The 21,112-nt window shown below is 41.4% G+C and overlaps 1 protein-coding gene across 1 annotated transcript; it reads left to right on the top strand.

The window, feature by feature from the left end:
• The first annotated feature begins 9,017 nt into the window (after window positions 1–9,017).
• LOC141651359 (uncharacterized) lies at window positions 9,018–9,410 on the top strand. The gene has a single exon (XM_074459076.1). The coding sequence runs from the start codon at window positions 9,018–9,020 to the stop codon at window positions 9,408–9,410; it is 393 nt and encodes a 130-aa protein (XP_074315177.1).
• The last annotated feature ends 11,702 nt before the right edge of the window (window positions 9,411–21,112 follow it).

The raw sequence follows: 21,112 nt of genomic DNA on the forward strand, positions 1-21,112 counted from the left end.
TCAAGGAATTTCAAAACGAAGTAGAGAACCAATTGAACAAAAGGATTAAGGCACTATGATCCGTTCGTGGTGGAGAATACCTTAGCCTTGAATTTGATTCACACTTGAAAGGTCGTGGTATTATATCACAACTTACTCCACCCGGAACACCACAACTTAATGGTGTTGCCGAAAGGAGGAATCGAACCCTACTTGATATGGTTCGATCCATGATGAGTCAAACCGAGTTACCGAACTCGTTTTGGGGATTTGCGATTCAAACCGCAATTAGATCTTTGAATAATAGTCCCACTAAATCCACCGAGAAAACTCCATGTGAGATGTGGACGGGAAGGATTCCCAATATATCCTATATGAAGATTTGGGGATGTGATGCTTACGTCAAGTCTAAGAACGACAACAAGCTTGCCCCAAGATCCGAAAAGTGCATCTTTGTAGGTTACCCCTTAACCTCACGAGGTTATTACTTCTACAAACCTCAAGATAACAAAGTGTTTGTGTCTTGCGAGGCTGTCTTCTTAGAAAGACAATTTATTTCTAAGAGACAGAGTGAGAGAAATTTTGAACTTGATGAAGTTCAAGAGCCACAAACCGAAGTAGAGACGCAAGAAGATGTTCCTTCGTCGTCTAACGCGGTTGTACCTCCTCCACTAAGAAGGACGGGCCGAGTAATTCGCCATCCCGATCGATATGTGGGACTTATCGAGGAAGATGGAACACTCGATGTGTTGCTTATAGAAAGTGACGAGCCCGCCACCTACAAGACCGCAATCTCTAGTCCAAATTCCTCCTTATGGCTTGAAGCCATGAAGTCCGAAATGGATTCTATGCATGAAAACCAAGTTTGGGACTTGGTAGATTTGCCTAAAGGGGCAAGACCCCTTCAATGCAAATGGATATTCAAAATCAAGAATGGCATAGAAGGACATGATGATGTCTACAAAGCTAGGCTAGTGGCAAAAGGATTTACCCAAGTCCAAGGTCTCCATTATGATGAGACCTTCGCCCCCGTAGCCATGCTAAGATCCATACGGATTTTGTTAGCGATTGCCGCATTTCATGACTATGAAATATGGCAAATGGATGTCAAAACCGCTTTTCTAAATGGGCATTTAGAAGAGGAGGTGTACATGATACAACCCGAAGGTTTTGTTGATTCTAAAAATCCTTACAAAGTGTGCAAGCTTAAGAGATCTATTTATGGTCTTAAGCAAGCATCTAGAAGTTGGAATCATCGATTCAATCATGTTATAAAGGAAAATGGTTTCACTCGAAGTGTTGAGGAACCATGTTTATACATGAAATTCAGTGGGAACAATGTTGTGTTCCTAATCTTGTATGTCGATGACATACTACTCATTGGAAATGATATTCCAATGTTGTCTTCTGTTAAGAAGTGGTTAGGTAACCACTTCCAAATGAAGGATTTAGGAGAGGCACAACGCATATTAGGTATCCGGATCCATAGAGATAGATCCAAGAGGATATTGGCACTAAGTCAAGAGTCTTATGTTGATAAGATTCTTCGACGGTTCAGCATGGACAAATCCAAAAGGGGTTTGGTACCTATGGTAACCGGGACGATATTGAGCAAGACTCAATCTCCCTCCGAACCCCATGATGTTGAACGCATGAAGTTGATCCCTTATGCTTCCGCTGTTGGATCAATCATGTATGCCATGATATGCACACGTCCTGATGTCTCGTATGCCTTGAGCATGACGAGTAGATATCAAGGAAATCCGGTGAGAGTCACGGATTCTTTGTCAAGAACATCCTTAAGTACTTGAGAAGAACTAAGGATTCTATCCTGGTGTTTGGAGGAGACACTGAGTTGCGTGTTAATGGATACACGGACTCAAGTTTTCAAACAGATAGAGATGACATGAAATCACAAGCTGGTTTTGTTTTCATGCTCAATGGTGGTGCCGTAAGCTGGAGAAGCTTCAAGGAAGTTGTAACCGCGGATTCTACAACGGAGGTCGAGTACATCGCAAACATCGAAGTCGCTAAGGAAGCTGTTTGGATCAGGCAATTCACGGAAGGTCTAAAAGTAGTACCTACCGCCAATGATCCCATCACTCTCTATTGTGATAATAGTGGGACGATCTTCCAAGCTAAGGAGCCGAAGTCTAGTAATAGATCTAGACATGTACTTAGAAAATATCATGTAATAAGAGATTTCATTGAAAGAAAGGAAATTGCGATTTGTAAGGTTAGGACGGATGACAACATAGCCGATCCGCTCACCAAGCCTTTATCGCAGGCTAAGCATGATGGACATGTTACGTCCATGGGACTTAAACGTGTACCAAGTCTATGTTAGATTTTGAAATGAAATAAAAGTATTGTTTTTGGTTCATGTTCATAATCACATTTGTCTTCTATCCTTAATTTATACATTGTTACATCCAAACGGGTTGTAGTGACAATTGAACCCCGTTAAAGTGAACACGGATTAACATAGTATTTGCCCATAGTCACTTGTATGAGGTGACGTCTCGAAGTGAATAGAGTGTGATGCGATTGATGGCAAGTTCAAGTGCCATAAAGTCATGTGAGATGACTAGTCAATCACATAGGCAGACTGTTAGGAACATTTTGTCGGGCCTTATGACCGCTTATAGAGTTCTGGCAATTTATATAGCCTGGTCGTGGCGAGAGCTACTATAGTATTCAAATGAGTCGATTCTTTTGACTAAAGACTATTCGCCTAAGATGGCACAGTTTCAGATTAACTTTGATTTGTGTTACTACGACCTTCGTAAATGGGGTCAAATGGGCATATTTTGGGTTATGATGGCTGTGGCTAGTCGAAGGGAATGAGTGCGATAAGAATTGTCCACCCCTAGTCAGGGTTATAACAATATCTCAGGGCCATTCGAGGAGTAATGACCTGGAAATGCGTGGCCACGCTCGGAAAGTATCTATGATAGATAAGTCCGGTCAATCAGTTATTCTCCAGATCGAGGAAACCACTCTTGATATGATCACTTGCAAGTACGACCTGAAAGACACCTTGCATTGAGTGGAAGATAGTAATAGGACAAGAGAATTGGTGACGCACACTTGTCGAGGACAAGTGGGAGATTGTTGGGAAATGTGTCCTCAACAATAGTGCGATCATATGATTTAAATATCATTATTAAATCTCATTTTAAAGAATACAATTGGGAAGTATTTTTATGTCAATTGGTCAACATATATCGGTAATGATTGGCGACTAGAGTTTGACATTACTCGTCGTGCGACGGTGGTGATCGATTGACCCCTAGGTCATACCTATAGGGCAACACTCTTAATTGATCATTTAATTAATCGTATAATGTTACGAGTTAATTAAATTACTTGAAAAATTGACGGACGATTTTGGAAGTAAAATTTACGTATCACATTGTAATGTGATTAAATGAGATACGGTCTGAGTGATCGAATAGTATCATTGCTCGGATGAAATTATTGTTTAAAGAAACAATTGAAATTGAATGAATTATTATAAATGCAATTTATTGTGATTTATAATGGGTAAAATATTTTGGTACAGTAATTGTGAATTGCTAAGTCGATTTTTGCATATGACGTATTTTTATTAATACGTTGATTTTTAATATGTTAAAAATACATAACGAAATTTATATTACATATGACATGTAACATAAGACAAATTGACAAAGATAATATGGAGACCATATTATCTATTTGGCCGAAATATTGGGTGGAATTAACATATATAATATGTTGATTAAAGTTAATGGAAAGCATAATGATGATTAACCTAATACTAGCCATGCACCCTACACATTCTTGTAAAGAACAAATTGTGCATGCATTAGCCATACTTCCCCCTCCTACCCGGTTCTACCTAGAAAAGAACAAGGGTTCTTTTGCTTAAATTATTATTATTCACCTTATGAATGGAGAGGTAATAATTTTATTCATTCACTTGATAAAAATTATTTTTAGAGAGACAAAAATAATTCTCTTCCTCTCCTCTTCTCCTACCCGGTTTTAGGAGCCAAAAACCAAATATTTTTGGGTCATTTTTCTTATAAAATTAATATTACCTAGTATACATAATATTGATTTTAATTAAGAGTAAGCTTTGGGTATTATTCCTAAGGAGAGATCCTACACTTGGATCTTGTTTCTTCCATTAAAGGAAAGCTCAAGAACAAAAGAAAAGGAGATTTCTTTTGTGCCCATAAGAACCGAAATTACAATGTAAGGGTGATTTCTTCTTTATTTTGCTAATTTGTTTGCATGCATAAGACCTTTATTAATTTTATGACAAATTAGTTTAAACATATATGAGTATGTTAGTATGTATATAAATCTACATTTCCTTCATATTAAATACTCTGTACTTTTTTTTTTTTTTGGGTGAGACATAAAATGCACGATTTGAAGTGTTCGTATAGTGTAACAAGAAAATGATCAAAAATCTTAAAAAAGTCTAGGGTTTGGTCTAAAAATTCCTAGGGTTTCCGTCTATTTTCCTCTTAGAGTCTTCCTTCTTCTCGAGGTCTCCTCTCATGATCTTGATCGTGAGATTTGTTCTCCTTTGTTTGTTTATTTTGTTGTCTTTTTTGCTTCTTTATGCAGGGTCAGATGATGGGCGATTCACCGGGTCGGTCATAGAACGGGAAAGAGCTTATGGGTGAGGGTGACAATCAAGAGATAGTCTGGGATGATGAAATTGAAGCCGTGGAGGAGAAGAGTCATTTATTGCTTGTGGGTAAAATTTGGTCTTCGAAATCTATCAACGTGAAAGCGGCGATCGATACCATGATTCGATTATGGAAGCCGACAAAGCCTATGCTGGGGAATGTAGTCGATGCTAAAGAGAAATTGTTTGTCTTCAAGTTCGGTGCAGAGAGGTGCAAAGCTAGGGTTTTGGAGGGCCAACCATGGCACTTCAATAAATTCATATGGTGTTTCAACGAACCTAACGATCAAGGTAAACTCATGGACGTTCCTCTTTTTCGGTTTCCTATTTGGTCTCGTGTATATGATCTACCCATTGGAGGACGTACTAGTGTGAACAACGCAAGGAAGATTGGAGCGTGCCTTGGTACGTTTATTGATGCTGAATTTGGACCCAATACTAAAATTGATAGAGCAATCCGCTTCCACATTCTTCAGGATGTGAGACAGCCATTGAAAACTCGATTCCTATAAAGATGACGGAGGGTAAAAGTGGTAGATTTTAAAGTTAAGTATGAGAGACTTCCAATTTTCTACTATGGGTGTGGGGTCATCGGGCATGGGGAAAAAGGATTGCGAGAACGGTCCTTATGATGATGATGAACTGAGGTTCGGGGAGTGGCTGTGGGCTTCGCCTTGGAAAGTCACTAAGACTGTTAAGGAGGGGACAGGAAAGGCTAGGAGGGATTTGAATGCGGAGTTTGACAAGGTGGGGAAAGCTGAAGCGGAAGCTGGTATTACTAAAATGATAAAGAAACCTCAATCCATTGCGCTTAATATCAAATGCAAGAAAGGAGGGAATGGTGATGGTGGGCAGAAGCTGGCTTCGACGTGTGAGGGTGTGGGGGATGAGGGTGTGGGCAGCAAAGGGACTGAGAAGCGAAGGGAAGGGCTGGAGGTTCGTGTAGTGCAGATGGAAAGGGGGGAAGGGGGTGGAACGAGGGCTGACAAACAGGGGCTGGAAGCTAGGAAAATGTTGGCACGTGAAGGCAAAGGGGTGAGTTCCATTAATAATGATACTTGCGTAATGGAAGTGAAGTTTGGTGGAGAACGTAGTGGGGGTAATCGAGGAGGGAAGGAGGGAGGGTGGGGGGAGAAGTGGTAGCGTTATGGGGAAGACGTGGAGGAGACTGGAAAGAAAGGGTGAAAAAGAGGCTGGGAAGTGGTTATGGCTGTCGTAGGGAAACGAGGGAGGGAGGATGGTCGCAGCATGGAGGGTGGGAAGAAATCGAGAATGCTTTTAGAGAGGGGCGTCTTAATACCTGAGGCGGAGGTTGAGGGAGCTCAACCCCGCCAGGCCAAATGAATATCTTAAGCCTCAACTGTCGGGGATTGGGTAACCCCGACACGGTGCGAGCCCTTCGCGATTTTGTGCGAAGGGAAGCCTCGACCATGCTATTTCTTTGCGAGACGAAGTTGTGTGGTTGTGACACGTGGAGAGTGAGGGAGAGGTTGGAAGGCTATAATGGGATGGAAGTGGATAGTATGGGTCGTTCGGGGGGGTCTCGCGTTTCTTTGGCAAAGAGATAATATAAAGTGTCAATTTATGTCGGCCTTGGTGCATCACATTGATTTCACGGTCAATGAGGATAGTAGAGTGTGGCATGTGACGGGTTTTTATGGATGGTCGACTGTTTGTGATCGTCATTTATCCTGGGAGCTACTTCGGTTGCTTAATACAAAGTCGTCTTTACCTTGGCTCTGCATTGGTGACTTTAATGAGATATTATACTCTACTAAAATGAAAGGATGGAGTCGACCTTAGTGGCAGATGAATAATTTTCATACGGTTGTGGATGAGTGTGGTCTGAGGGATGTAGATTAGGAGGGGTACCAGTTCACTTTTGATAATGGCCAAAGTGGGGATGCTAATAGGTAGAGTGTTTTAGATCGGGCTATGGGCACGAATTCTTGGTTACAGGCTGATTATCGTGAGGAAGAGGTGATTGACGCGCTTAATCAAATGCACCCTCTTAAAGCTTCGGGACCCGATGGAATGAATGGGTTGTTTTATCAGACTTATTGACATCTTATTGGCCCGAATGTTTTGAGTTTAGTCCTAAGTATCCTACGCGGGGAATCATCGCCAGCTAAGCTAAATAAGACTTAATTTCCAAGAAGAAAGCACCGGATAAAATGCGTGATTTTAGGCCAATTACTTTGTGCAATGTGGCCTATAAGCTGGTTTATAAGGTTCTCGCTAATAGACTGAAATCTTTTCTGGGGGAGAATGTGTCGGAAAACCAGGGTGCTTTTACGCCCGGAAGACTAATCTCTGATAACATTTTAATTGCTTTTGAAATGTTTCATTATATGAAGAATTCCAGGTCTAAAGAGGGGCATATGGCGATTAAATTGGACACGGCTAAGGCGTATGACAGAGTGCAATGAGAGTTTCTAAGACGAGTGCTAGTGACGATGGGGTTCGATGGGAATTGGATACGACGGGTTATGGACTGTGTGACAACGGTTACCTTTGCTGTGTTAATTAATGGGTCACCCAAGGAGGAATTTCGGCCAGCTAGAGGACTTAGACAAGGGGATTCTCTCTCTCCATATTTATTCATTCTTTGTGCAGAAGCCTTGTCTAATTTGATGCGAAGGTCGGTGGAGATAAATGCTATACATGGACTTCGTGTGGCTAGTAGCGCGCCCTCTGTTTCTCATTTATTATTCACGAATGACAGCATTTTCTTTCTCCGGGCCACGTTGGGGGAAACAGATGTGATTAATTGTATTTTGTGACGATATGAGGCGGCTTCTAGTCAGTTGGTTAGTCTTGATAAAATGACTGTTTCTTTTAGTAAGGGTGTTCCGAGAGGGCAGCGGGAAAGGGTGGCCGAGAGGCTTGGTGTAGCCGAGGTGTATGAGCTGAAGCGATGTTTGGGATAGGCAACTGTTATTGGGCGGTCCAAAAAGGTTATCATTGATATTATTCGGGATACGTTGAGCAGAAGATTGCAAGGGTGGCGTGGGAAAATATTGTCGAGGGCTGGTAAGGAGGTTCTTATAAAGGCCGTGGCCAATTCACTCCCTACCTATGTGATGAGTGTTTTCAAAATTCCTACGCATTTCTGTGATGAGCTTAGATCGATGGTATCGCGCTTCTGGTGAGGGCATGGGGAGGGGCAACGAGGAATTTTTTGGGGGCTTGGCGGAAGATATGTAAACCAAAGGGGGAAGAGGGGGGCTCGGGTTCCGGGATTTCCATCTCTTTAACCTCGCTTTGCTTGGTAAATAGGCCTAGAGATTGACTACTTGTCCGGACGGGTTATGGACACGGATTATGAAGGGTCGGTACTATCCGCAAGGTGAGTTTATGGATGCTGGGGTCGGGTATAACCCGAATTATACGTGACGTGGTTTCATTGAGGCGCGGGTGGTTCTAGAGAAGGGGATGAGGCGGAGGATTGGAGAGTCGTGATACGTTTGTGTGGAAGCATGCTTGGATTCCAGGGACGCAAACGGGGAAAATCATTTCTCCTTGTGTTAGTGGTAATGAGAAAATGGTGGTGGCGAATCTTTTGAATGTCGATGGGACGGGATTGGATGTGGCGAAGGTTGACCAACTCTTCTTGCCGTTTGAGCGAGAAGGGGTAACTAATGTTCGAATTAGCACAACTCGTGGTCTTGACTTGTGATTTTGGGGGTTGGAAAGGGACGGGCTCTATTCGGTGAGAACGACGTATAGAATGCTAGCGGGGGAGGGGATGGATATGGCGGAGCAGTCAAATGGGGAGAGGGGAAGATGGTTGTGGAATCAGTCTGGAAGGTTCCGGTCTGGCCCCGTGTTAAGCTCTTCTTCTGGCAGCTGTGTAGGGAGGCAGTGGCAACAAAAGCAAACATCATCGCTCGAGTTGGAGGTGAGTCTTATTCTTGTCGTTTTATGCATATTTTTAATGAGTCGAGTCTTCATTATATTTGTTTCGTTATTGTCGAGTGGCACAATGGGTATGGGAGGAGTTGGGGTTCACGTGGGAAGGGGAGGGGGAGAGTGATGTTCCGCAATAGGTGGAGGCTAGGTAGAAGGAGTTGGGTGAATGGGAGTGTGGAAAATTTATGATTGGTTGTTGAGCGATATGGGAGCACCGCATCAAGGTTGTGTTTGATGAAGTGGAGGTTGAGCCGCGTAGAATTGTGAGGCGGGTGCGTTATGTGGTCAGTGAGGGCATTATCGATATAGCGGCTGCTAGGGAGGGGCGGCCTATAGATGGTCAGAATAGAGGAGAGAGGGGTGGTGGTTGGAAAGTAGCGTCGGAGGGTTATGTGAAGGTGATGTCGGGGTGAAGGAGGGGGAAAGGGTGAGTACGGGTATGGTGTGCATGGACGAAGGAGGAGGTGTGTTGTGGGGCGGAGCTGTTGTACGAGAGCAATATTGGGAGCCGTACTTTGCGGAAGCGGTAGCGGTGTTGGACGGTCTTCAAGCGGCAAGGAATAGAGGTCATCAACAAGTGGTGGTGAAGAGTGACTGCTTACAGGTCATCGACACGCCGAAGGAAAGACGACAAGGGAGGAGCATTTTCTCGCAGATTATTGACGATATTTTTGAGTTATGTACTGAGTTTTTCTCTGTTTTATGGTCTCACGCGTCTAGAGTCAATAATTGCGTAGCGCATGCTTTAGCTCAAATTACTCCTCGTGTAGTTGGTAGTTCGTTTTGGTTGGATGTTTTACCTCCAAATCTCCAATCGCTAACAGTGCTGTAATTTATGATTTATCGTTATTAAGGTAATGCCCTTGTGGGCGTTTTTCTCAACAAAAAAAAGATCGAAAATCTTAGAATTTCTACCAACAAGATGGACGATTAGAGAACTCTCCATCAAATTACATGCTTTCAACCCGTCCTGCATTGGTCCGTTATTTTATGCAACTTGGCCCGACCTTGGCCGGCCGTTGGTAGGGCCTGTCACGGGTCCTAAAATTCCAGCCTGACCCACCATTTTAGCAAGAAAATAAAAAAAAAAGTAAATAAATTGGTAAGGCCCGCCAACCCGGGCCAAGTATATCCTAGCCAGGCTCGCCCCTCCCCCTTGGCCTGACCAGAATCTGACCAGGAGAGCTCGGCCCAACCCTAGCCCGGCCCAAGTACAAGTCTACATTCAACCATGTTCGTCAATAGAGCAAAAATTAAATCACAAAGACATACTCCCTCCGTACCACACCAAAGGTAACGTAGGGGAAAATGGAGTATTTAAAAAAAGGTGGAAAAAGTAACGGTAAGAGGGAAAAAATAGGTGGGCTATATAATTGTGGGTTTAATTGTGGGTTGGTAGGTGGGGTATGTAATGGCATTTTGTGTAAATATCAAATGGATATAAGGATAACTTGGTAATATTGTGGGCCAAATAAGGAATGTTACCTTTGGTGTGATACGTCCGTTTATAGTAAGTGTTACCTTTGGTATGGTACGGAGGGAGGGAGTATAAGTATCTAACCCACCAATTTTATCAAACGGAAAAGACGGTTTTACACAAATGTTGTCTAAAACAAATACAATCACCAACAAATCATGATTACAAAACTAACCCATCTTAGAGTATGCTTGGGTAAGGCATAAGGTCATGTCACACAAGTATTTGTGTTTTGGGATATTCTCTCGTATACCCCTGAACTTTTTCGTTTTCTATTGTGTACCCCTCGTTTTTCATAAAAAATCTTTGACCGACAATAATTCTCTGTTACGAGTTCAGAAAATGGTAATTTTTTTTTTCAAACCAATTATCTCATCAAGGCCTTCAATTTGAAAAAAAAAATTCACCGCTTTTTGAACTCGTAGCCGGTAGTTATGGTTGGTCAAACATTTTTTAACGAATAAACTTTGACCGACCATAATTCCCGACTATGAGTTGAAACGTCGGTGAATTTTTTTCACACGGAAGACCTCTTAAAGACGGTCAATTTGAAAAAAAAAAATTATCGTATTCTGAACTTGTAGCCAAAAGTTATTGACGGTCAAAGTTTTTTTGCATGAAAAGAGGGGTATATTATAGAAAATGAAAAAGTTGAGGGGTACACGAGAGAATATCCCTTGTGTTTTTTACGGGGAACAAAATAAAAGTCAACTCCGGATAAACTCGTAATGAAAATCCACATTGCGACCTTGATCAGGATCATAGCAATCAATAGTATCTATGCACACAATCTTTGGACTGCCTTTCACGATGACCCGAATGGTGTCTCTAGTAATTGAGCCACATTTCGTAGCACAGAACGACTTAAGCGAATCCCATGACACAGTCTTAGGAAACGAGTCAAATTGACATCTCTTAAAGTTCAAAACTTCAACAGCATTGTTGTTAAAAATCGATACTGGTAAGCTGTACTTATAGGAATCTGAACTAAGGTGGAGATGCAGTTGTTTGACGGACTTCATTGTTGCGTAACGAAGCCAAGAATCGACTGTTGTGCACCTATTAGAACGGTAGTACCAGGCCCGGTTCTGAGGGTAGTTTGGAGGGGCCGTGGCCTAGGGCCCAGGGTAGAAAGGGGCCCATTCGTCTAGGGCTTATAATAATATTAGTATAATTAGAAATAAGGAAAGAGAAAAAATCATATTAAAAAAAAAATATATATATATATATATTTTAAATGCGTCTACTTGAAGTAAACCCGAGTGCGTTATATATGCCATGTGTTTGTCATAGTTTGAATCTTGCTCTTAGCTATATGACACATTCTTGCACTAGAGCTATTTCATTTTTTGGAATTGTTCAATGCTTGTATACATTGTTTTTTGGTTATACAAAAAGAAGGAAAATTTTGCTTGCTATTGTTCCTGAACTTATTTTGAAATGTTTATCTAATCCTTGTTGTGAGAGTCGAATTAAAAGTGTTAAATCTATTAGATTTCAAGCTCCTCAGATAAGAATGACTTTGACAGTTTTATACGATTCTTGTGGTAGTGATGCAAAGTCGAAAAGTGAAGCGTTTTGAGTTTTTGCTTGATATTGTTATCTGGTATGAAATTTTGTTTGTTATATATATATGGTAAGCAAGAAATTAAAATCTAAGTCCATGTGAATTGATACACCATAGAACAAGTTCAAGGCATGTTGTCATATTTTGAAATATTTAGAGATGAAGGTTTCACATCTAGTATCAACATTGCTTATAGAATTTTTTAACAGTTGCTTCTATTGCTTATAAAAGTTTTTTAACAGTTCCAGTGACGGTGCCTTCAACTGAAATTTTTTTGAAGTTAAAGTTGATCAAAACCTACTTGAGGTCATCAATGTCACAATAACGATTGAATGGTGTTGCAATTTATCAATCGAGAAGGAACTTTTGAAAGACATTGAAGTTAATGTTTCATCAATGATTTTGCATCTCAGAATGCTCGTAGAACCCGTTTTTTAGGATTACAATCTACCACGAGTTAACAATGGATTTTAATAAAATTGATGTTGTATGTTTTATTTATTTATTTATTTATTTTTATTATGCAGTAATAATTTTTTTTAAAGGGGCCCCGATGTACGGTTTTGCCTAGGGCCCCAGAATACTCAGGAACGGGCCTGGGTAGTACCAGTAGTTAAATTTGATGGAGAAATTTTCAAGAGTTTTGGAATTGTTGAACATCAAAGTTGTTGCCATGAAATCTGTAAAATAAGGTGATTTATCCTTGTTTCCATCGTAATGAAAGATCAAAGATGTTAGCGAAAACCAGAGGAATCGGTATCGTTTCGAGAGCAATGTTGTGGAGGTTATCACTTGTTTTGTGGGTAAAAATGATAGGATTCGAACAAGGATTTCGTCTGGTAGGCTGCTCAAACGACAGTTGTACATTTCAATTGTGCTGTTCTTCATTTTTAGGGTTTTGAGGTTTACACATTTCAATCACTCTATTTATACGCAAATCCTGAATCACACAACATTATGTAAGTTAGGTCCATTATTTTGGACTAAAACATTTTGAAATGAGGCCCATTGGAATGTTTGGGTGGCTCCATTGAAAAGGAATCTAATGAATTTTAATTCATTCTATTATTTAGTTTTGGTGTTTTAGAATAAAGTTATACCTCTTTCCTTTCGGCTGAAAAGAGTTAAAGTAACTTAATGAATTTAAATTGAACTGAAGTAAGAGTTTATTTATGAAAAAATGAGCTGAACTAAACTGAACTAAACTAAAATGAGCTAAATTAAAATGAATCTAAATTAAACGTGGTAGTAAAAACGGGAGAAAAAGAAACGTGATCCTGCACGACCTCCCGAACGGCACAAAATGAAGTGTATAAAACACGATTTTATAGAATCCAGGGTGCCGGAAAAAAATTCTCCGTAAATCACACAGTAGGTTCCTTGGATGAGGTAAATTGGCCACAGTAAATTTGAGGAGCAACAGAGGACATTTGGGGGTTCCGGTATGCAATAAACCAGCATTCGCCGCACCTTGGATAATCTTGAAATATGAATTAATACTCGTTATTTGAGGCTAAAATCGAATAGGTTTACTTTTGCAATGTCCTCGGATACGTGGTTGAAAAACCGGGAGAAAAATAAACGTGGTCCGGTAGGACCTCCTAAACGGCTCAAAATGAAGTGTATAATACACTGTTTTCGAGATAACAGGGTTCTGGAACAAAATTCTCTGGAAATCACACAGAAACTTTCCTCGGATCAGGTAAAGCGACCACACAAAATTTGAGGAGCAAAAAAGGACATTTAAGAGTGCCGGAATGCGATAAAACAACATTCCTCAAACCTCGGATAATCGTGGAAAATGGATTAATACTCGATATTTGAGGCTTAAATTGTATAGACTAACTCCTGAACTGACCTCGGACACGTGGTATATAAAACGGGAGAAAAAGAAACATGGTCCGGTACGACTTCCCGAACGGCTCAAAATGAAGTGCATAATACACGGTTTTCGAGGTTCTAGGGTCTCGGAACAAAATTCTCCGGAAATCAAACCGTAGGTTTCTTTGAGTAGAAACAGAGGACATTTGGGGATTCCGGTATGCGATAAACCAACATTCGTTGAACCTCGGATAATCATGAAAAATGATTTAATACTCGTTATTTAGGGCTAAAATCGAATAGGTTTACTCTTGCAATGTCCTCGGACATGTGGTTGATAAACTGGAGAAAGAGAAATGTGGTCCAGTCAACCTTCCGAACGGCTCAAAATGAAGTGTATAATAGACTGTTTCCGAGATTCCAGGGTCCCGGAACAAAGTTCTTTGAGAATCACACAGAAAGTTCCTCGGATCAGGTAAAGCGGACACACAAAATTTCAGGAGCAAAGGACGACATTTTGGAGTGCCAGTATGCGATAAACCAGCATTCGTCGAACCTCGGATAATCATGGAAATGGATTAATACTCGTTATTCGAAGCTGAAATCGTATAGGTTAACTCCTGAAATGATCTCGGACATGTGATAGAAAAACAGGGAGAAATAGTCCAGTACGACCTCTCGAATGGCTCAAAATGAAATGTATAATACACGGTTTCCAAGATTACAAAGTACCTAAACAAAATTCTCTAGAAATCACACATAAGGTTCGTTGGATCAGGTAAATTAGCCAGTTGGCCACACAAAATTTGAGGATCAACGAAGGTCATTTGGGGGTTCCGGTATGCGATAAACCAGTATTCGTCGCACCTTAGATAATCTTTAAAAATGAGTTAATATTCGTTATTTGGTGCTGAAATCGAATAGGTTTACTCTTTCAATGTCCTCGGACATGTGGTTTAAAATCTGGGAGAAAAAGAAATGTGGTCCGGTACGACCTCACGAACGGCTCAAAACGAAGTATATAATAGACTATTTTCGAGATTCCAAGGTCCCGGAACAAAGTTCTATGGAAATCACACAGAAATTTTCTTGGATCAGGTAAAGCGCCCACACAAAATTTGAAGAGCAAAGGAGGACATTTGGGAGTGCCGCCGGTATGCGATAAACCAGCATCCGTCGAACCTTGGATAAGCGTGGTAAATGGATTAATACTCGTTATTTGAGGCTGAAATCGTATAGGTTAACTCCTAAAATGACCTCGGACACGTGGTAGAAAAACAGGGAGAAAAAGAAACGTGGTCCGGTACGACCTCCCGAACGGCTCAAAATGAAGTGTATAATACAAGGTTTTAAAGATTTCAGGGTTACGGAACAAAATTCTCCGAAAATCACACAGAAGGATCGTTAGATCAGGTAAAATGGCCACACAAAATTTGGGTAGCAACGGAGGATATTTGGGGATTCCTGTATGCGATAAACCAGCATTCGCCGAACTCGGATAATCGTGAAAAATGAATTAATACTCGATTTTTGGGGCAGAAATCAAATAGTTTAACTCTTGCAATGAGCTCTGACACGTGGAAAAAAAACTGGTGAAAAAGAAATGTGGTCTGGTACGATCTCACGAACGACTCAAAATGAAATGTATAATATACAGTTTTCGAGATTCCAAGGTCCCGGAATAAAATTCTTTGGAAATCACACAGAAGGTTCCTAGGATCAGGTAAATCTGCCACACAAAATTTCAGGAGAAACAGAGGACATTTGGGTGTTCTGGTATGCGATAAACCAGCATTCGTCGAGCCTCGGAAAATAGTGCAAAATGAATTAATACTCGATATTTGGGGCTGAAATCGAATAGGATTACTCTTGCAATGACTTCGGACACGTGGAAGAAAAAACGGGAGAAAAGGAAATTCCTATTTAACCCGTCTTTTACTTTAGACGGATATATCCGTTTATTGTGAAACTAATTGATATATTTAAGTGTCGTTTTTTATATAGTGTGGATGCAAGGGAGTATCAAATACTCCGTACATAACATTTTTTTAGATCAGATATAAAATGCACGATTTGAAGTATAAGGACGATAGAGAAAGCCAGAGGAATCGATATCGTTTCGAGAGAAATGATGTCGAGGTTATGACTTGTTTTGTTGGCATGAATGATAAGATTTTAATGAAAATTTCCTCTGGTAGGCTGCTTAATCTGTCTTTCACTTCTTCCATCACAAATTCACAAATTGAATTGCGTTGACTTTCACGTGTGACAGGTTTGTTATTTCACAACCGGTTAACATGATGTTAAATGAGAGTTGGTTGTGAAAAGTTACTAAGTCATTTTTCATCACAAGCTAGAATAACTGCTTTTTTTCTATCCAGAATGGGGCATACGCCTAAATCAGTCATTTGACTGACACGGTAGCTAGCTGAGTCTAAATCAGCCTTCACAGGCTGACACGACTGGTCTAAATCAACCTCCCAGGTTGACACGGCCACTACCAACTAAAACCAGCCAGCAGGCTAACACGGCAGCTTCCTAAGATAAGTACACAAAAGCTGCAAGTTAAACTTGCCAAAACTGGGCAAGAGGCATTTCAAAATATGGCCAAGCACGCTACTAACGCAGGCATGGCCCTGAGTTCAGTTAACCGCCACCAGGGCGGGAAACACAAAGCAAAATGTCTAAAAACTTCTTACAAGTCTGCACCACACTGCACCACAGAGGGTCAGACTATCATTCAAAAAGTTTAAAATAAAAAACTTTTAACTGGAGGCCAGGTCGATGACCTCTCACTCTGGCACCTCTTTTGCCTTCTCCTACTGACCCTCCGTTTCAGACACAGGGACCAGGTTGCACGCCCTTAGTACCAACAGCCTCTTGAGCTCCCTCAGCAACGGTAGCCTCCTGAAAGGAATCAGCTTCCTCGACAGCCGTCTGCTCCATCAGCGCATGAGAGTTCACCTTACCGACCTCAGGCATCAGCATGCTCAAGTAAGGCTGAACAGGGTAAAGGGTCTCCAGCTGCCTCTCTTCCTCCTCTATAGCCTGCAGGGTTGGAGGCTCAGCAAGCGCAGCACGCATCCAGCTGATCTTCCCCCGCTAGGTGGCATAAGCAATAATGTTGGTGGTAAGGGAGATCAGCTCACTGATCTTTTCATCAGAGCGCTTAAGGGAACCAGAGAGAGTACTGCACACTTCTTGAGTGCGCGCCAACTGATCAGCTCCCTCCTTCAACTTCTTTATGGCGCCAGCTAGTTCAACCTTCAGCTCCACCACACGCCCCCTTAGGTCAGAGCACTGCTGCTCCAAGTCAGCAATGGTCCCAGACAGCTCATGATTCTTGGCATTGGTAGCCCGAATGGTGGTCTGCACCACGTTGATCATCTTCCTATTATAAAGAGCTGACTGAAAAGCCTGTTAGCAAAAAAGAAAGAGTTAGCAAGTTCAATATGGAAAGATTCAGAACAGGTAGCAGAACAGGAGTACTCACCATAAAGGGATTGTGCACATCGTTCTCCGCCATCTCTTCAGGGGAGAATTCCGCGAAAGCTTCCACCAGAGAAGGGAAAAGGATCTGGTCGATCTCAGGCCAGTATGGCACCTTGTCTACATTCCCAAACCCATCGGGAAAGTGGGCGATGATACCGCCACTAGCTGTGGCAGCATGACTCGCAGGTGGGGTAGGAGGATGACGGGACAGAGGACTGACTTCCAGAGGCTCAGGGCGAACAGCGCTGGAATGGGCAGGAGGAGACTGAAAGGAAGCAGCAGGGGCACTCCTCTTAGACGCAGAAGGCACGTCAGGACTCCCAGCAGCTATGTTTCTCTTAGCACTCTGAAGGATGGCCTCCAGAGGGTCGACTTTGGAACCTGCAATCAGGTGTCAGGAATACCAGATAAAACAACAAGATGTCAGGCATCAGAGACGATAAGTTAAAATGGTTAGCATGACAGTATAAGGTGATATACCAGAAGACATGATGTGAGCTGATTGTTGAGGGTTGGAGGAGGAGGCAGGCGAAAAACCAGGTAGCAGATCAGGAAACTTCCTGTCAGGAAGGGAGATGCAAAACAGCTTGTTGCGGGCAGATGTCGGGTCACCTAGACGAGTCAAATTGCAGGGGCCTGCACAGAAACGAGAAGTAAGCCGGTAAGCATAGGAAAAACAAGAACAGGCGCCAAGAGGTCTACTTACTCGAGGTTAGGATCCAGTCTTCAAAAATTTAATCGGCAGGTGGTTGGATGGAGGCCTTCCTCAGATAGAAGAATTCCTCAAACCATTTCTCATCCCTAGACTTCAACACATGCATGAAGGGAGTCTCGCCACGACCGCAAAAGTAAAACTGGCCCCTTCCCAAGGACCGGATCTCATACATGTGAGCCAGCTCACCAAGACTAATGGTGCTGCTCGTATTCTGGCTGGCTGACAGAGAGTAGAGGAGAACCCTCCAAATATTGGCAGAAATTTGGGCCATGGCAAAGTTGTTGGTTCGAAGAAAATCTTGCATAAGTTTGGGAAAGGGGTATCGAAGACCATATCTGAAGGGGTAGAGGTAAAAGCAAACCCATCTTGCACGGATGGCATCCGCCTTTTGGACAGGCTCAGGAATGGAGATATCAACCCCATCGCCAAGACCCAATAACTCTTTGATTAAAGGGATGTCGGTGGTGGTCAGGGAAGAATTGCAGTCGTGGGGGTGAACGAAAAGGTTGCGGGATGGAAAGGTAGGGTCTGGGTTTTGATCGGCCGGAGCAGAGGTTGAGGCAGTATGGCGAGCTTTACCCATGATCGGAAAAGGGGAGAAAAGAGGATTAAATAAAGATACGGGAAGAAGGAAGTACATGATGAAGCAAAGCAGCGGTGAAAATGGCGGAAATCCGGCGAGAGAGCAAGGGGGAGAAGAAGGGTTTTAGAGAGAAGTAAGGGTTTTAAAATTTAAAGTTAATGAGGAAGGTAGGTGAGTAGTTGGGGTTATAAAGGAAGAGAGAAGAATAGGGTGCGGGAAATGAGGAGAAGGAATAGGGGCAATGATAAATGTCTGAGAAGTTGTGCAAAAGACGGCGCAGGATTTAAAATCAGTAATTCCTTATTCGACGCCTCGAGACGTGTCTCACAAAGAATTGGGGGCAAACTGTTTGGACCAATTTCTGCATATTATTGGGCCAACATATGATTGGGTCCATTAGAGCTGGTTTAGTGAATTGGGCCGAGGAAGCTAGCAATTTGGAAGAGCCCGCGTGTTGAAGATCATCAGGGAGATTTCAGGGAGATTTTAGGGAGATCAGGGAGAATATAGCACAAGGACGCGTTTATGGAAAGAAGCATGATAGGACTTATATTACTTGCCATACAAGGAGTAGGACAAGGCTAGGGTTCCTACCCTATAAATAGCCAAGGAAACAAGGAAGAATATTCATTCAAGAACTATCATACAAACACAACACATTGTGCTAGCTAAATTACCACGGCATCTCCTTTGTACTCATTTTCGTATTCAAAGCTAGTGCACTCATTGGAAGGGTACCGTCTCTTCTCGCGGTCGTTTCCCACATTGGGTTTTCCGCGTCACCAAATCTCTCGTGTCAATCTTTATTTCCTTACTTAGCATTAACGCAAACGACTCAATCAACATACAACGAATAAGACCACATTGACCTTACTAAACCTAATTCGGTAGAAATTTACCAAAAGACACACCATAGAGCAGATTTTAATTATTGTGTCACAAAGAGAAGAGACTATGTTTTTCTTGCACAATTCTTGTGATAACCAAGGTCCCAATTGATGGAAATACTCGTGAACAAATATATGTCAATCGGTCTCACTCCTATCTTTGTTTCTCTTGCGTGAAATGGTTGTTCAATGCTTTTTAATTAACAGATTCTTCTGAAAAGAAATCAATTTAAAAAATGCAATCATTGTTGAATAATTTTGTTTCTGTGTGTATTAGCAACGACATTGCCTCCGACTCTTTTTAACAAAATCCTAGAAGATAGCCATTAAATGTAAGATAAGAAAATGCCTGAAAGTTTCAAAATTCGGATCAAATCAGTGTGATCAATTCGTTATAACATTGTTAGTTATAAAAACTTCAAAATCATACGGTATGACAAATTTTAAGAAAGACGCCATTAAACAAAAACTACATGTTCTTTAGTCAAAGATCATCTAGATTCGTTGTTGCTTGTGTATAGAGAGGGCAAAATTTTCAATAATGGTTCATGTGATAAATGAGCTAAGCACTTCATTAATGCATTTAGATGAGAAAATTACAACTACGCTTAGAGAAATCCATGCATAGTTTTGATTCCTATCTCACCATTCTAATTCTCATAATCCAGCTAGAGTAGATTATTTCAACTTAACAATGAAAAAACCCATTATTAAAAGATGACTCAAAATATGTAAATTGTTTTAGCAGGATTTTCCCTGAATGGGTCCGGCTTGATTAAAGAATAATATGGGTATCTAGCTCTATAAGTTTGGAATATTGTAAATGAATAACAAGAAAAGACTATGTATAAAGAATAATGTTTATATTATTTAGATAAGCTGAATACAAGTTTGTTTAAGTAATTGGATGCTCGTAAAATAATGAAAAATAAATAGTGAAGTAGTTCAACACTGATGAATGATGAATGAATTTACAAATGCCAGATTACAATATTTATAGTCATAAACATGAACGTTGTATTGATCTTCAACGTTCTTCTCTTTTGTCGGGGTTGTTCCCGGATTAATAGGGCACATTCCCTATTAATTCGGTTGACTCGTTCTTCTTCGATTGATTCTTAGCCTTTTCCCCTCTTGCACGTCTAGGTTCATGGATGATATAGTCTCATAATTAGACTTGGTCTTCCTTGAGAATAGGACACGGTTATTGACTTGTACAACTGCATTTCTTGTTCATCTTCTTAATCCAGCCTGCTTTAATACTCGCAAAGGCTATTCTATACCGACCATCGGGCTTCTCTTCCAGGATTTAGTAGCTCGCTTGCCATAATATTCTTCAATGACTAAATAGTAGTTAGATTTGTCCGGTCTCTGGATGCCTTAGTCGGACCCCTAGTTGGGTCGAGCCAGGTAAGAGTCGAGCCAGGCTAAACTGGGCCTAACAATTGCCCCTTGACATTTTACCCATGCTGGATCAGGCCAGGGGTGAGATGTCAATTTTACCGGGTTAATTAATGAAAAGAATCATATTTACCCAATGACTCTTAGACTCCTATTTACCGTTAAACAATGCAACGGCTAGGTGATGTCATGCTGACAGTTTTGCAATTTCTAGGGTTTTTGCACCGTTACTCTTTTCCTATAAATATGGTACTTGCGATGGATTTTTTTTTCACAAAATTTCTTCCACTTTTCTTGCTCAACTTTCTCTAAAATTCTCCCCTATTTTCCAGGAATCTTACTCTGCTAATTCATAATTTCCGTCACAATAAACTATATAATAAAGGATATGGGAGCCAAAAAGCGTCCTGCACCCTGAAAAGCTGCATCGCATCCCGAAGGAAAAGGCTGCTGAAATTGAGAGTCGAACCCTCGGACGTCCAGGAGGAAGAAGTGATGGAAATTGACCCTCCCGCTCGTCTTTGTGGCTTTTAAATATCAGGATTCTATTTTCACTGCCCTTCAATCTTTGGATCCTTACTTTCCTGAGGA

The sequence above is a fragment of the Silene latifolia genome, chromosome 4, assembly GCF_048544455.1.
Source record: "Silene latifolia isolate original U9 population chromosome 4, ASM4854445v1, whole genome shotgun sequence".
In the NCBI taxonomy this organism is placed as follows: Eukaryota; Viridiplantae; Streptophyta; class Magnoliopsida; order Caryophyllales; family Caryophyllaceae; genus Silene; species Silene latifolia.

Excerpts from the sequence above, each read along its gene's own strand:
- LOC141651359 (XM_074459076.1), top strand. The coding sequence starts at position 9,018 with ATGGTGTGCATGGACGAAGGAGGAGGTGTGTTGTGGGGCGGAGCTGTT.